Source organism: Lissotriton helveticus, chromosome 5_1, assembly GCF_964261635.1.
Source record: "Lissotriton helveticus chromosome 5_1, aLisHel1.1, whole genome shotgun sequence".
NCBI lineage: Eukaryota > Metazoa > Chordata > Amphibia > Caudata > Salamandridae > Lissotriton > Lissotriton helveticus.
The window spans coordinates 19,478,025-19,495,742 of NC_136065.1; the positions used below are offsets into that span (position 1 = coordinate 19,478,025).

Sequence of the window (17,718 nt, forward strand, 5' to 3'; positions counted from 1 at the left end):
AGGTACCACGTGCATTAAGACAGAAATAAGGAAGACAGATGTGGCAGTCTAGAAAAACAGCACAAGAAGCAACAAAGGAAGTGGTGAATTCTCCCCCATCTATAGACATTGCCGCCTACTCCTAAGCCACCCCATCCTTCTGCAAAGGAAGTAGCAGTGTGGCATCTGGAACCAAACAGATCATATAGGGTGGCACAAGCCTAGACAGGTTAAAATCGCACCTTTGTACTGCACACTGACCACCACTTTGCCCTTCTGTCTTTCCAGCCACCATCCTCATTCACATAACTCCCTTAGCACACCTCTTTCTCATGCTCTCCATGTCAAAATGCTCCAGGACACAACCACTTTCTCACTCTCCACCAGAACTGCTCACCCGGACATCGCTTTTTTGTGCAGTGTGAGGCACCAGTATAGGCGCTTCCAGCTCGGTGGAGGAGATCACGTTGCCACGGCTGCCCAGGGTAAAGATGGTATTCCGGTTTTTTAGGGAAGGCTTCGAGAAGAAGCGTCAACCAGTCAAGGAGGAAACAAAAATGAAAACAGAATAACAAATGCAGTTTGCAAATTTTTTATGGGGTGTAAATCACTGGGCGGTGACCGTACAAGAGAGAAGCACTAAACTATGGAAATCTACCTTGCACCCACAGCACCTTCTCTGGAATGCAAAGCTATGGGATGGAGTCTGTGAGAGGACCTGGGTGTTGATAAAATGGAACCCTTGTATAGAAGATGGCCCTCAGCTCGAAGGACAAAAACATACCTTTCCCCACTGCAAAAGCACTTCCAGGACTGCCCGGCCCAACTGACAACCTGATCGAGAGAGCCAAGACATAGGGAGGAATAGTCCAGTTTAAGGAGGCAGAACAGCGATTTGTAGAGTAGAACCAAGCGCTCTCTTGAGGGGCGTTGCTTGTGTAGTCCCATCTCCGCACACCTAACTGAAGAGAGTCAAGACCAGCAAAGATAGAGCCTTAGCAGGTAGTGTATCGACTAGACCATGTATAGGGAGGCCTTGGTATGTGCACCTGAAGTGACAGAGTCTAGACAAGCAGAGTAATTCTCCTACTTAATAACAGTGCACATCTGGCAAGCAGTGGAGAAAGACCAGCTGTCTGAGAGCAGGCCCCACATACAGTGGCCAAGATAGACGAGCCTCGCAACCAACGTATGCAATTTTACCCCTCCCAGGTGGCATGCTCATTGTAAGAGCCCATCAGTCTGGCTTTTACCCCATCCACCGGCTTTTTTGTTGAGAGAAGTGGAACTCTGGATCAGGGCATGTAAACCCCCAAACACTCCAAGTGTTACTTCCCTTGACTGGCAAGCACCTTTCCATGCAATCTCTTCTCCGCAGGGAGCATTGCCTGCAGCCGGCTCCTCGCCTCCTTCAGTTAGGACTTCCACCACAAGCTCATGTGCGCCCCTTTACAAACCCCAATGACACCCTTAAAGGATATCTTTCTTGCCCGTGTCTTCCACTCCCATCAGGTCATCTTTCTCAGCCACCTCTTCATACTGGAGTTAGGAGACAAGAGAGAAACCATTCATTAGTCACGGGCCAGAGCAGCAGATCACCCCACGCTGCCACATCTCTCCCTGTTCCCCAACCCTCCTATTCTGAACCACAGATGAGCACTTTCAGTCAATCACAGGACTTCTTTGAGACAGTTAATGGATCCTTATACCATCCCCGCCTCATCCTCACCTGCACTTTCATGAGACGACTGGTGTAAGACTTGAAATAGGAGAGGTAGATCTTGCTCATGGTGTCCACGTACTCGTCTCGGATCTCTTTCGCCACCGAGCGTTCATTGGCCAGAAGGAACTGATAAAAGAATCTGTGGATAAAAACACGAACAATACTCAAAGAAGTGAAAAAACTGAAAAGAAGGGTAAGCTTTATAAAGAATTAATTAGGAGTGCTGTAAAGGGGTCACAACACCATATATGAAAGCATTCATGTATCTACTGATGTCTAAGAATACCTGAAGCTACTGTCTCTTTTAAGATTTACTTTCCTGCACCCAAGGCTTTCTAGAATATTGATTAGAGGGGGGGTACCTTTGTCTTCAACGGAATTTCAGAGAAAGATCCTCAAAGGTATTTCCCCAAAGTATTTCAATCTCTGAGAAAGACCCTCCACAAAATGCGAACACCACAAATGTGTGTCAGAAATTGTGGTCAAATTGGCTCCCCATCATATTGTATGGGAATGCCGGACACCGCAGCACTACTGAACCAAACTTGCAGACTTTATCAATAAGGTGACAAGCCTGCCTATTGTTAAAACTGCGAAGTGGTTTGTGTGGAATGTATGAGATGATACAATAACAAAATACCCCAAATTGTGGATTGCGCTGGGTTTCGTAGTGGCAAAGTGAAATATAGTCAGATGATGGGGGCCCTGGAGGATCCAGAAGCGTCAGAATGGGAAAGAGACATGGACTGGTGCATGCAAGAGGAGAAGGTGGTGTATGAGGGTAGAGGCTGCCCCGAGAAATTGGAGAAAATTTGGTCAGCATGAAAGTTCTATCGGGGGCTCTGACCTGGAACGGCTCAACTAACTGCCTTGAAGGGAAATACACCAGGTCACATAACCTTAAATGTATAATTGGTAACAGATTTTTACTGTACTGGTTGTTAAAATCAATAAAGAAATATAAAAAAGCATCTTAATCTATGAAATTGAGGTAAAACTGTCAACGCACAGAGCATAATCAGAGTAATAAAAAGAAAAAAGCAGCGGTGAGAAGCAGAGATGGGAATACATCATTAAAATAAAGAGAACATGTTATACTGAGAAAGGAACAGCAGCGCTACTATAACGGACGGTTGTACAAATGAGGGAACAACAGCAGCCACACAGACCTGTATTTAAGGAGTGCATTCTGGGGGATTTGGTAATTAGTCATTGGCTTGCGGAATGAGTAAATTTTCTGAAGGATAAATTCTCGAATCTTCGTCACCGCCTGAAAAATAAGACATCAACCAAGTTATGACCAATTGCAACAGAAGGCAACTTACAGGCAGCATGACTTCAGGATACAATCAACAGAGGAAGAACAAGTTACATTCAGCAACAAGACGTTAGATAGATATGCAAGAAGGGGGTAGGTTAAATTTAAAAGAAAGGTCAGGTAACAGTCAGCACAGGAAGTCAGGTCACAGTCAGAAGTGGGAGGACAGTTTACAGTCAGCAGGAGATCAGGTCACAAACAGCCGGAGAGTCAGATTACAGACAGCCGGAGAGAGGCAGGTTACAGACAGCCGAAGAGGCATGTTACAGACAGCCGGAGGGAGTGGGGTTACAGACAGCCGGAGGGAGTGGGGTTACAGACAGCCGAAGAGGCATGTTACAGACAGCCGGAGGGAGTGGGGTTACAGACAGCCGGAGGGAGTGGGGTTACAGACAGCCGAAGAGGCATGTTACAGACAGCCGGAGGGAGTGGGGTTACAGACAGCCGGAGGGAGTGGGGTTACAGACAGCCGGAGGGAGTGGGGTTACAGACAGCCGGAGGGAGTGGGGTTACAAACAGCCGGAGGGAGTGGGGTTACAGACAGCCGGAGGGAGTGGGGTTACAGACAGCCGGAGGGAGTGGGGTTACAAACAGCCGGAGGGAGTGGGGTTACAGACAGCCGGAGGGAGTGGGGTTACAGACAGCCGAAGAGGCATGTTACAGACAGCCGGAGGGAGTGGGGTTACAGACAGCCGGAGGGAGTGGGGTTACAGACAGCCGGAGGGAGTGGGGTTACAAACAGCCGGAGGGAGTGGGGTTACAAACAGCCGGAGGGAGTGGGGTTACAGACAGCCGGAGGGAGTGGGGTTACAGACAGCCGGAGGGAGTCGAATTACAGACAGCCGGAGGGAGTGGGTTTACAGACAGCCGGAGGGAGTCGGGTTACAGACAGCCGGAGGGAGCCGAGTTACAGACAGCCGGAGGGAGCCGGGTTACAGACAGCCGGAGGGAGCCGGGTTACAGACAGCCGGAGGGAGCCGGGTTACAGACAGCCGGAGGGAGCCGGGTTACAGACAGCCGGAGGGAGCCGGGTTACAGACAGCCGGAGGGAGCCGGGTTACAGACAGCCGGAGGGAGCCGAGTTACAGACAGCCGGAGGGAGCCGGGTTACAGACAGCCGGAGGGAGCCGGGTTACAGACAGCCGGAGGGAGCCGGGTTACAGACAGCCGGAGGGAGCCGGGTTACAGACAGCCGGAGGGAGCCGGGTTACAGACAGCCGGAGGGAGCCGGGTTACAGACAGCCGGAGGGAGTCTGGTTACAGACAGCCTGAGGGAGTCTGGTTACAGACAGCCGGAGGGAGTCTGGTTACAGACAGCCGGAGGGAGTCTGGTTACAGACAGCCGGAGGGAGTCTGGTTACAGACAGCCGGAGGGAGTCTGGTTACAGACAGCCGGAGGGAGTCTGGTTACAGACAGCCGGAGGGAGTCTGGTTACAGACAGCCGGAGGGAGTCTGGTTACAGACAGCCGGAGGGAGTCTGGTTACAGACAGCCGGAGGGAGTCTGGTTACAGACAGCCGGAGGGAGTCGGGTTACAGACAGCCGGAGGGAGTCGGGTTACAGACAGCCGGAGGGAGTCGGGTTACAGACAGCCGGAGGGAGTCTGGTTACAGACAGCCGGAGGGAGTCGGGTTACAGACAGCCGGAGGGAGTCGGGTTACAGACAGCCGGAGGGAGTCGGGTTACAGACAGCCGGAGGGAGTCGGGTTACAGACAGCCGGAGGGAGTCGGGTTACAGACAGCCGGGGAGGTCAGGTTACAGATAGCAGGAGGGAGTGGGGTTACAGACAGCCAGAGGGAGTGGGGTTACAGACAGCCAGAGGGAGTGGGGTTACAGACAGCCGGAGGGAGTGGGGTTACAGACAGCCGGAGGGAGTGGGGTTACAGACAGCCGGAGGGAGTGGGGTTACAGACAGCCGGAGGGAGTGGGGTTACAGACAGCCGGAGGGAGTCGGGTTACAGACAGCCGGAGGGAGTCGGGTTACATACAGCCGGAGGGAGTCGGGTTACAGACAGCCGGAGGGAGTCGGGTTACAGACAGCCGGAGGGAGTCAGGTAACTGGCAGTGGCAGAATGTCAAGTAACAAGCAGGAATTCAGGTTCCATTCAGCAGATCAGTTTACAGACAGCAGCAGGTCAGGTTAAACACAATAGCAGGAGGTCAGATTACACTCTACAGGTGAGGAGGGCACGCAAGGACAGATCAGGCTAAGAGCAAGTAAAGTTTTCACACCTTGATTCTGAGCCGGTCTAGGATGTCTTGTACGTCGGCACACGCTGCAGTCTCCCGGAAGGACTGCTCCTTCACATAGTTAATCTTGGTGTTCAGCTCATGCAGCTGCTCCAAGAAATCCTGCTCTGTTACGGGTGTGTCCAGGATGGTACTGTGGGGTTGTGGAGAAGGATGGAGGAGGTGTGGGGAACATGGAGTATGGAGAATAAAGAGAAACACATCAGAGTCTGAGCTGGACTCACTCCTTTCTACCGACTAACCTCCATCCCTCAAAGCATCAAGAACTGCACGCAATCATGGCATTTATGAGAATGGACCCACCAAGACCCTGGGCTCTCTTCTAACCCACAGAGCTAAAACGAATTACACTCACATGCACCCATTACGATCTCCATTGAAGAATATAGAAGAATGGTTTCTATTGCCCCCTACATATTGTTGGGCACCGTCCCTGCTGATCGTAACATTAAGGGGACAGAAAGCCTCGCCTACACACCTAATCACATGGCTGCTTACTTTCCTCTCAGATTCTGGCATTACAGGGATATGAGCCCAACCCTCACCCACGATGAACACAAAACCACTGGGTATGGGCTCCCACAGGCATTGCTTGCCACACTTGTATAAGAAACAAAACAGTTGCAAATGCCACTACTTTTTCAAAATAACATTACTTAATTAAACATATGATCCAAACAATATGTTTTCAGTGAAATAAATTCTGTTTGTTTTAATCTTTTTTCGTTTTCATTTAAGCACTTCTATTTCAAAATGATCTAACAATATATTGTACAAATATTAAAAACCTGGAGTGCACAACAAATATCAAATACAGTGGTAACAAAATTTGTTAGATATTTACAGTGTAATACAACTTATTCACCATTCAATCTCCACTCATACAACACTCAATCCACTACAGATAGACAAACTCACAACAAAACATAAATGATTCGAAAAGTTACTGGATACACTCTCCAGTAACACAAGCCAATTGTTTTTTTCAGTCTTTACAAATTTTTCTACGTTAGAGATTCAATAATAAATTTTTTAGGCTATTAACGGGGTCTACGCGTTTCGAACTACCATTCTTGCGTAGTTCTCTTCAGGACCAATCTGTAATGAAAAAGCAACAAATCTATTGTTGGGGGGGGGAAACACAATCTCTTCATTGCCCTACCCCTGCAACTCAAGTGTCCTCACCTACCTTGCGCTCGACAAGACAAGCTAGAAGGGTTGTGATCCCAATCTAAAAAGCAACAACAGCACATGACCAAATCAGAAAAGCATTCGCAAAACCAGCACACTGGCACCCAACATGGCATTCATCGCCCTGACTTACTTGGGAATCACAGTGCGCTCCCAGATTTACCTGGCTCGCCTGTCTGTGGGGAGACAACAACGAAAACATTGTTGGTTGCAATTCTCAAGTTGCTCCGAGGAAAGGACCGAATCAAGCACGCACTGTTTACCTGTTTGGGGCGAGGCAGGCGTGTTGTATTCAAAAGCGTTTCCGTTCGTTTAGCAATTTTATTCTTTGCCGTTCTAGGGGAACAAACCATTGAAAGCGCATTTGTGAATTATCTCCATTACTGCGGATGATCGTGATGATTGTAAAAAGTTGGTGGAACTTACAAGGTAATCGGAGGCTCACTCGCGTCTGAAACACCCGGCGTCTGAACGCTGCATCAATTTGCAGGCACTTACTGGTTACTCTAGGGTTGTGGGTAATGTAGTCCCCGGCGGTTGCGTGTGAACAACGGCCCAACTTTGTTGTTCCCAGTTATCTCACCATGTTGACAATTGTTGATACACTTTTGGCTGATGTAGTTGGTTCGCCCTTAGCGGCAGAATGTGTACCGCAGTTGTGCGTGTGTTATGGCGGGTGAGCGGCAAATGTTGGATTTAATCCTCCGTGAAGGCATTGTCCGCGATGTTGAGAATTTCTTGCAATTTGCCCCGGGTGCAGTTAAAAGGTGCGGCAGCCATTATTTCGTGTAGCTGGTGCAACACCTGTAATGTCGGGTAAAGAAGGGAGGGGGGGCGGTTTTGGGGGGTCACATGCGCCCAGTCTTGATCCTCATTTTGTCCATGTATTCCTACATGGCAGGTTGGCCTAGCTTATAGTTTGAAAATTTCCGACAGTTCATTTAATCCAGAGAACACAGTGTTAAATTTCAAAATGAGCATGGCCTCTCTTTTTATCAATTTAGCATCCAAATCGCCTCCTCTGATGTCATTTTCCACTTTGGATATGACTGTCCACGTTAATTCACTTTCATGGTGGTTCTTTTCTTTCCAATGGTTGACCAAAGGGGCATTCACAACACTATTCTTAATTCTAGATTTGTGCTGCTGGATTCTTACTCGAACCTCTTGATTGGTTTTCCCAATGTACAAGAGGTCGCATGGGCACAAAATTCCATACACAACAAACCTCGTTTTACAATTCGAGAATGTTTCGTGTTTCCAATTTGTTGAACCATGAGTGAATATTTTGCCTTCTTTTGTAGACTCACAACATGAACAATGGCCGCACTTGTGGTGGCCTTGAATGGGAGGAAGACGTAACATATTTCTCAGATCTGGATTTTTAGTCATGGGTAATTGTTGGACAGGCCACATGAAGGGCTCGCTCCCTCCCCGCAGGACAGGGCCCGGGCCACCGTCAGCACCATTGCCCGGCCCAGCCGCCATCTTGGACACGGCACCACGCGGCCGCGCGGCCTCAGCCCGACCCCAACCCTGGGCCTGGCCAGGCCCCGACATCCCGGCACCACCCTCCACCCAGGAGGTGAACGGCCCACTTGGCAGGTCAATGGGAGTACGAAGTGTCGACGGCTCTCCCCCGCCAGGTGCCGAGCACCCCCAGCCTCCTCGGGCGCTGGCTCCACCCCCCTGCTGGGTGTCTGGACTCCCTCATCCCAGACCTCCCGACCTCCAAGAGCGAGGGTCCGGACATCAAAGGGCGCCGGACCTATAACTGAGGCAGCCCCAGGACAGGAAGGCAGTTGTATCCTGGAGTCGAGAGACACCGCGACGAACTCATCCTTGACGGACTGTTGGCGCTGCCACAGCCCTGCCTTGTGAACTATTGTCCTGCCTGCTGGCGCTGCCGCGGCCCTCTGCAACCTTCATCCTCGTGGGACCTGCTGGCGCTGCCGCGGCCCTCTGCAACCTGCATTCTCGTGGGACCTGCTGGCGCTGCCGCGGCCCGTTGTAACCTTCATCCTCGTGGGACCTGCTGGCGCTGCCGCGGCCCGTTGCAACCTGCATTCTCGTGGGACCTGCTGGCGCTGCCGCGGCCCGTTGTAACCTTCATCCTCGTTGGGACCTGCTGGCGCTGCCGCGGCCCGTGCCACCTACGACCTCTTCGGGACCTGCTGGCGCTGCCGCGGTCTGACCCATCCGAACACCGAGCTCGAGGATTGTGAGCTATCACCGTTACACACCCGTACCCGTGGGTACCAAGACTGTCCCGCTACCCCCTTCCCTTACTAGAGACTAGAATTGAGAGGATCATCGTGTCCTGATCGCCCTGTATCGTACCACTCTACAACCCGAAGTGCCTATAAAAGGTGTTACCCTAAGCTTTGTGTGGTGTCCATCTGTGGGGGGGAAGTTACCTGTCTGTGCGATCACTCTGCTCGGCCGACCCTCCAGGTCCCCGTCTAACATTGGTGGCTAGCGGCGCGATCCGAACCAACGCGTACCGTACAGACAGTAACTCACCCTACGACTAAAACCACAATGACGACCAAAGAGAGCGGATCGGCGGAGAAGTTCCAGATGGAAAAGCTGGAAGAATACAACCACCGAGAGCTCAAACAATTTTGCATGGACTTAGGCATTGCTACCACCGGGCTAAGCACAAAAGAAGACTTCAAAAACGCCCTAGAGGCCTGGACAGAGACAAATACCGCAACCCCCCGGGACCCCGCAGCCCCGGAAGTCAACACCACCCGGACGGAGGAACGGAGACCAGGCCCCTCCCATGAAGAGATCCAGGAGCGGGAAAAAAATAGATTACACGAGTTAGACTTGGCACGACTCAGATTAGACGGAGAATTGAAGCTGGCGGAACAAAAAATAAACTTAGAACACTTACGGCTCAGAGAAGAGCGAGAGGAAAAACAGAGACAGAGAGACCTCGAAGAAAAAAGACTGGCATACGAGCACGAGTGCAAACTAGCGGAGATAGAAATACGCAAACTGAACAAAAACCTAGGGGTGCCCGAGCAACCGCACTCCCCGGGTCCTACCGAGGAGAAGGTCCACATCCCCAAGGATGTGGTCCGAGAATATCACCGGAACGACGACATACAGCAGTGGTTCAAAGCCTATGAGATTGCCATGACCGCCCACCGGGTCGCTCGAAGTGACTGGGGAGCCGGTCTATGGGGGAGATTCGTCAACGAGGGTCGTGATGCCCTGCTGCAGCTTCCGGACCATCAAATGACGTCCTATGACCATATGAAGGCCGCCCTCCTCAGTCGATATGGACTTACACCCGAAATGTACCGCCAGAGGTTCCGCAACTGCACCCGGATCCCAGGTACGACGTGGTTGGAATACGCGAACTATTTCAGCCGAGCCTTCGAGGGGTGGATCAAGGGTAACAACGTAACCACCTACGAACAACTCTTCAATCTCATTGTGTGGGAGCACCTCTCCAACAACTGCTTTGTCGAGCTCAGGCAGCACCTCCTCGACAGTAAATTGACTGAACCCCGGCAGCTCGCCACCGAGGCTGACCGGTGGGAGAGCACCCGAGTGGCCCGGAGTGGGCCGAATGAACAGAACAGAACCAACCAAGGTCACCATCGTCCCCGAGGAGGAGGAGGAGGCCCGGGCCGGGGCAGAGACGCCGCCCCGGCCGCACCCACGAACGCCACCCCGGCTCCAGCAGGCCGGGGAAACCCCCCGATGCGCCCGGGGTTCCGAGCTAACGTGACGTGCCATCGATGCCAGCGAGTCGGCCACTATGCCAGTGACCCGACCTGCCCGAAGAACCAGGTCCCCGGGCCCCGCCAGATGGCGGCCGCCGCCCTGGGAGAAGAACAAATCTCCGAAGACACGGAGACCTATGAGTCGGAGCAGTTCGAGTGGGAACCCGTCGCCATGACCCTGGCATGCCTGGGAGGAAGAGACATGGTCCCGCGGACTCCCCTGCCCGCCAACACTCGGAAGTACAGCCAATGGGTGAGCATCAATGGGCGCAAGGCCGAGGCCCTGCGTGACACCGGGGCCAGTGTGACGGCCGTCCGCTGTCACCTGGTGACCCCAGAACAAATCCTACCAAACGTACTTTGTCCCGTCCGATCGGCAGACAACTCGGAGAGCCTGTGTCGGATGGCCTGCGTCCCCTTCGAATGGGGAGGAGTGTCCGGCATGCTGAAAGTAACTGTCCGTGACGATGCCCCCGTAGACTGCCTCCTGGGGAACGATCTCGAGAGCTCCCCGTGGGCCGCTGTGGAAAGTGTGGAAAAGTAAATTTTGTCATGTTCTGTGTCCCTACGTGTCATCCATCATATGTTATGTGTGCATGACCAATATGCATATGTTATTCCCCATGTCCGATTCAAGACGCAATTATAGTTGTGTCCACCTCTGATCTGCCATTTCCTAGTCCTCATGAGTAATATGAGTGTCAGGCCTATGTAAAGCTACGTTGCCACGTTTCTCAGTGTGCACGTTATTTCATTATAAAGTCCCCGTTTCCAGGCCTCAAAAGGGCCTGGACACTAGATTCAGCTCCTGTCTCCAGAAGCCTCGCTGAGGAGCGATACAGCCCCCACCTGTATCCTCGACCTTTCACTTACTTCCTGCCTCGCAGTGCCCGGTGCAGCTTGGCTCTGCCTCTGAGTCTGCCAAGACTATATTATGATTCCCGTTATCAGTTTAGTCCTCCTTCTCTGCATTCCTAAGCTACTGAACTGCATCAATAGTTTCCGTCATTGTCTAGCCTATGCGGCTCCATATTAAGAGAAATACTGTATTTAATGGTCATTTAATATTCTTCATCACGCATTACATGTAGAATAAATGCATGCTCTAGTCTTAGAGTCAGTTAGCTTTTCCCCTCATGACTTCTAGTTTATATCAACATGTTCCCTAAACATCAGATACTAGATAGGGTTTAGGTACATGTCGCTCCGACCCTCCAGACTTTAGTCTCTGCTCCTAGCACAGAGTTCATAGCCCCCAGCTTCTCCTCGTAACACGTCATTGCCAGTTTGCGCGCACCATCAGGTTAGAGGTCCCGGCTCCTTAGGTAGCCCCCTCCTATGTTTCAGCCCATTCATGACATATTCTGTTACGTTTGCATCACATGTCTGAGTTACACCTTCTTTTTACTCTTATCTTTCGCGACTGCTACGCGTCACACCCACTGCTACGCCTACCGCAATGTAATGCTATGTGTTCGCGCTATGTATATATGCTCATGTATTGTTATTAAAAGTTAGCGCGCTCATCCCAGCCCCAGCAGCTGCTGGGCCCTGTCATCCTATTCCTATGCAGGTTGTCCTGTTCCTGTCCTTGTGCTGTATTAAACCTGCAAAACTCCTTCTACCTCGAATCTTGACTCTTATTTATTGAGCTATCTGTTATTCATTCATTCACTCAAAAATAGATCCGGTATTATTTATTTATATACCACATAATGGCGCCCGAATAGGGACTTGCCCTTTCCCCACGCGTCGGTGAAGCCACGCCGACCCCCTGACCCTCTGCAGTCGTGACGGAACTCTTCTGCGCAGTGGCAGATATTTCTGCTCAAGTATCCCTCAGGCCCACGGAGGAGACGGAGGAGGCGGTCCAGCATCCAGACGAGACGGTGGAGGAACGCGGCGAGTCCCGACCAGAGCCCAAGCCAAGAGTCCAAGGTCCGAGGTATCCGGAGGTCCACCCGTAACTGAAGTCCGAAGTTCGTCGTCGTAGCAGTCCAGTCCAGTCCGAGGCCTTCCGTTCTTGCTGCCCGGTGAGTACCGTTACTGGGGTGGTATCTAGACAGGGTCAATTTAATTGACTCTGGTCTGTGGGTTGGTGGTACACAGTCCCACAAACGAAGTGTTCACTTCGGTGGATACGGGTCCTGACGTGTCTCTTTAAGAGACCGGTAAGTTTCGTACTGTTTCAGCAGTGCATCTAGTTTCTGTTCTAGTCAGTTTCTGTTCTCGAGAAAATTCACGTGTTCTGTTCTCAGTATTTCCAGGTAGTATTCTGTCCGAACTGTTATTCATAATGTTTTTCATGTATTCTAATGTCGTGGTATGAATGGGAAATAAGTATCGTGTTTATTGTGTATTGTATTGTGTCTAGATTACAGTTCAGTCATGCCCATATTTTCCAAGTTACGTCAGTTAAAAACTAGAAAGGGTCTGCTGGAAGCAGCAGTTCCCGTCCCGCCCAGGGACAGTCCAGGTCACTTTATGTATCAGAAACATGGCATAAGTGCCATATTGTATCTAGATTTATGGGTAGAGTATACCAAACAGTTAGAAGAAAAGTATAGATGGCCCGTATCGGGTACATGGGATGCCGAATGCATCATGCGAGTAGAGGAGGCATTATGGAAAAAGAAAGCCAGACAATCACAGAAAGATGCCATCGAGTTATGGCGCAAAGAAGCTCATAAAAGAACCGAAAGAGAAATCAGAAAGTCAGAACTAAGTAGAGAATCCCAAGAACGAGCCCAAGAAAGAGAATTAATCGAGATAGGTGAACGAGTTAGAACTGAGCAATCAGACAGACAGAGGAATGCCCTCATTAAGGGTATGTATCCTCTTCTTGCTGAGGGCTTGCCAAAAGCGACCCCGGAGGCATCCAGTAATTTCCCGCCACCATTAGTTCCGACCAAGCTACGTCACAAACCGACCGCAGCTGATATTTTTATTTCGTCCTATCTGGACGACACAGTCCCCGAATATGCAAATCCTGTTCGCGCTCCGCCAGTCCCTGTAAACCAGGTAATTCCTGCTCCTCCAGACACCGGGGTGCCCTTAACAGCCCCCCTGGGTCAGCCCGCCATACAAGTCCAGCCCACGTTACAATTACCCACCCTGCCAGGACGAAAAGCATCAGTTGATGATTCCAGTTTAGGGGCCGCGGGAGGAGGTCTTCCTCAAACCCCGCCGCCACGCAAGCGTTTATCAGCACTCGAATTACATGCTCAAGCATCACAGCGTACTCCCAAGAGTAATAAGTCTGTCGCAGAAATCAGGCAAGCCCTTGGCGAATGTGCCTATGACCCAGTTCCAGGCGAGTTTAATATGGTTTTATATTCCGTACGCGTAAGGAGAGTGACCGAGTATCTAGTCACCCTGCCGAATATGAAAGAAGATCTAGACAGGATATATCGTTTCATCCGTACAGGGGATGACCCACAAAGTATTAGTGATGCCATGTCTCAAAGGAAAGCCGAGATTCAGCGCATGATATTAAAGTTCTTAATTAACTGTCTAATAAGAGAACAGGATTACCCGTCTAAAGACCCGGAAGAAATGAAAACTCTGACAAAGTGGAGTGATAATATAGCCGAAGGAAAGCACAATACCATTGGTGCCATGGAAAGTATGTACAAGAAAATCCGTAGAGAGATAATAAAGATACACGAACAGCGTAAAGCAGCACAAGTAAGCGAGAAAGAAAGTACCTCTGATCCTGAAGAGGAAGACGATGAGAATACTGCCAGAATAGCGTATGTAGGAAAATCTAGATTTCCAGATCGCCATTTACGTCTAGAACACAAGTCAACTTTCCATCATTCAGCACCAGAACAAGGTTCCCTAGAACAAGTATTCCAAGCTACCGATCACATTCTGAAATCACGAATCGGTTATAGTGAGTTAAGTACCATGCATGAACAAGAAATAGTTCGGTCAGCAGTCCGATGGATTACTGATCCTACCACTTTTCCGGACGAAATAGTGGCACAAATGTTCCTGAAAATGCCCCCAGCCGAGCAGCGACTGGTGGGTATGTATATGATTCAGCACCTCATTACTTTGTATGAGGGTCAACACTCTGATCCAGGTCCGTTACATGATATCCTGAACGAGTTACTCCAGTACAAATGGAGAGGTCTAGGTACCGATTTAATTAGTGTCATTCTAGAACAGCGCCACAAATATAGAACATTCTTGAACCCGCATTTTGTTCATGTCTCACCCCCAGAAAGTAAATCATTCTACATAGACAGACAGAATCCGTTACGAGAAGTCCACCCAGTCAGAGGAACGGGTGGCGAAATGCAACGAGTGTTTGTATACACTCCGATCACAAAGATGGAACTCCTCGAGATGAAGAAATTAATTCCCTGTCATGACAAAGATCCAGCAGGGTTCCATAGAGAATTAAAAGACATGCTCCGTATGGGAGAATACACTTACCCAGATATCATTAAAATGTTAAAGGTTCTGCTACCCGCAGGGGTGTATGAAAAGCTAAAGGAAAAAGAATGGGAGGTGGGAGAGAAAAAGATAGATTGGGCAGTCCTAGAAGCTGAAGATAAGATACGTGTACCAGGTACTGGTCTTGGAGAGAAATGTAAAGAATTACCAGAATTATTAATTCAAGTTTTACCCAGATTATTAACAACGAGAAAAGAAGACTGGGATGCAATCTCAGCCTGTAAACAGAAACAAGACGAAGATATTAGTGATTTTTATTCTAGATTTGAAAAATGTTTTAGCATCAACAGTGGTCTCAAGACAAGTAGTGAGTCATACCCTCACCTTTTCGTTACCAAATTAGTCGAGAATTCAAGTCCACCAATTAAAAACCGAGTTCTGAAAGTCGAAAGCACCTGGCAAGCAAATACTCCGTCCCAGATGCTCCAGATGCTCCAGTACCACCAGAATAGAATCAGGGAAGAGCAAGAACACGAGAGAAAACGTATGAAAGACACGAAAATGAAAGTGCTAGTTGCACAATCTGTTCCTCAAGACAGTCAGAAGAGGGGTCCGAATCAAGCCAGTCATCCTGCAGCACCCATTAAAGGGAACTGCAATTATTGTAAACAACCAGGTCATTTCATAAATGAGTGTGCGGTTCTGAAGCATAACATAGCTACTGGTAAGACTAAAGAAAGACCACGTCCGCCTAGACAGGAACAAGTTTCACAGATTCCTCAGCCACAGAATGCACAACAGACAGTTACAGTACCGCAGCCTATTGCTGCAACACAGCATGTTACATCGCAGATGTACCAGTATGCACAGTCTGAGTATCCAGAGTACCAGCCATATTCATGAAACAGCCTAGAGAGGGAGGTAGGCTTGCCTCTCATCGAGATACCTGTAGATCAAGAAGGTCCCTATGTTCACAGTCAAGTATTAGGGAAAGACAGAAAGTTTTTGATTGATACAGGGGCAAGTAGGACCACAATTAGTCATGCCGAAGTTCCAGGGGCTCCGCTCTCAGGCTCAAGAAATGTTTCCCTTGGATTTTCAGGAAAGCCTATCGTTAATGAGATTTCAAAGCCAGTCACTCTAGAAGTAGGTCCATTGTCCCGCACTACTGATCTGTTACTTACTAAGTCATGTCCAGAAAATCTATTAGGCATTAAAACACTGAAAGAGTTAGGTGCAGTTATATGTTGTTCCCCAGAGGGAATACGTCTGTTCCTACGTGACTTTAAGGGTCACTATGTATTACGAGATTTTGATTCCAGACTGTCTAATGTCCCGCAGCATTTATGGGCGCAAGGTCCAACTGATGTAGGTTACATGCAAATCACACCCCATCGTGTGACTCTCAAACCAGGTGTAGTGTTACCACGAATCAGGCAGTATAGATTGCCACCTGAGGCTGTAGCAGCCTTATCCAAAATTATAGACGAGCTCATGGCTCAAGGAGTAGTTGTAGAAACTGACTCCAACGTATGTAACTCTCCGATCATTCCAGTTATGAAACGTACTGATCCAAATGCACCCCCAGTATATCGATTAGTGATTGATTTACGAGAACTTAACAAATGTATTATTCCTCAGTACCCAGTTGTCCCAGACATCTCTTCCCTATTGACAGCCATTGATTCCGAAGCCACGTTCTTTACAGTAATCGACCTTAAGAACGCATTTTTTAGTGTTCCTATTCATCCAGACAGCCAGTTTCTTTTCGGATTTTGTTTAAATGGAAGGAGCTATATGTTCACACGCGCTCCTCAAGGTTTCACAGAAAGTCCTAGTATTTACAGTCAAGCACTCAAGAGACAACTAGACAACATTCACATGCCAACTGACACTGCCCTGCTCCAGTATGTCGATGATCTACTGATCACAGCCCGTTCTGAACGTGACTGCGAGCGAGCGTCACTGACGGTTCTGTATTTCCTAGCCGAGATGGGGCACAAGGTGTCCCCTTCGAAGCTTCAATTCTGTGTCCAGCAAGTGGTCTACTTAGGACACTTACTGTCCAAGAGGGGTAGGCAGTTGACACCAGACCGTATCCAGTTAATAGCGAGTCTTCCTCAGCCCAAGACCCAGAAGGAGGTACGTGCCTTTATCGGCCTTACTTCTTATTGTAGACAATGGATTCCCCAGTATGCATTTCTAGCCAAGCCACTGATACAGTTAACGACACAGGAGGCAGCCGTATCGACTGTTCTCCCTTGGACATCTGAACATACACTTAGTTTCAACGAGTTAAAGAAAGCTTTATGTCAAGCTCCAGTTCTAGCGACACCGAACTACAGTAAGCCTTTTACACTTTTCGTCACTGAACGCGAAGGTACAGCATTATCTGTTCTCACACAAGATCAAGCAGGACAATACAAGCCCTGTGCTTATTTTTCTAGCACACTAGATCCAGTCGCCCAGGCTCTGCCTGTGTGCCTCAAGTCAGTTGCAGCCACAGCACTAGCTATCAGACAAAGTGATTCCATAGTTTTAGGACATACCTTGACAGTACAAGTCCCACACTCCGTGGAAGTTCTTTTAAACCGAACACAAACACAGCACTTGACAATTGCACGTTTAACAGGTTATGAATTGACACTGTTTCAGCCACACATAGAAATTAGACGCTGCAACATCCTGAATCCTGCTACACTGTTACCATCAGTTAATTCAAATCCAGCCACACATGATTGCGTGGAAGTAGTTAACATTACGACAAAGCCAAGACAAGACCTGACAGACATTCCGTTACCAGATCCTGACCTGACACTTTATGTGGATGGTTCATGTATGAGAACTAGTACAGGAGAACTAGTCGCTGCGTATGCAGTGACTACTGATACTGAAGTTATTAAGACACACCGCATTGATACCCTGTCCGCTCAAGCAGCAGAGCTAGTTGCTCTGACACAAGCCTGTATACACGCCAAGAACCTGAAAGTTAATGTTTACACAGATTCACGTTACGCATTTGGAGTTGTTCACGACTTTGGAGTGCTCTGGCAGGAGAGAGGTTTCATGACTTCTCATGGAACCAAGATTCAGCATGGTCTCCTTATTCAAG

The 17,718-nt window shown here is 49.3% G+C and overlaps 1 protein-coding gene across 1 annotated transcript in view; it reads right to left on the reverse strand.

Annotated features, from left to right (window-relative positions):
* The window catches only part of VPS52 (VPS52 subunit of GARP complex), an 87,591-nt gene that overhangs the window by 38,191 nt on the left and 31,682 nt on the right, over positions 1-17,718 (reverse strand). The window contains exons 7-11 of the mRNA XM_078641611.1: positions 5,254-5,404; positions 2,872-2,972; positions 1,709-1,841; positions 1,461-1,518; positions 377-510 (exon numbers count right to left, since the gene is read on the reverse strand). Coding sequence (XP_078497737.1) covers positions 377-510; positions 1,461-1,518; positions 1,709-1,841; positions 2,872-2,972; positions 5,254-5,404 — 577 coding nt within the window. The remainder of the gene's footprint in view (positions 1-376; positions 511-1,460; positions 1,519-1,708; positions 1,842-2,871; positions 2,973-5,253; positions 5,405-17,718) is intronic.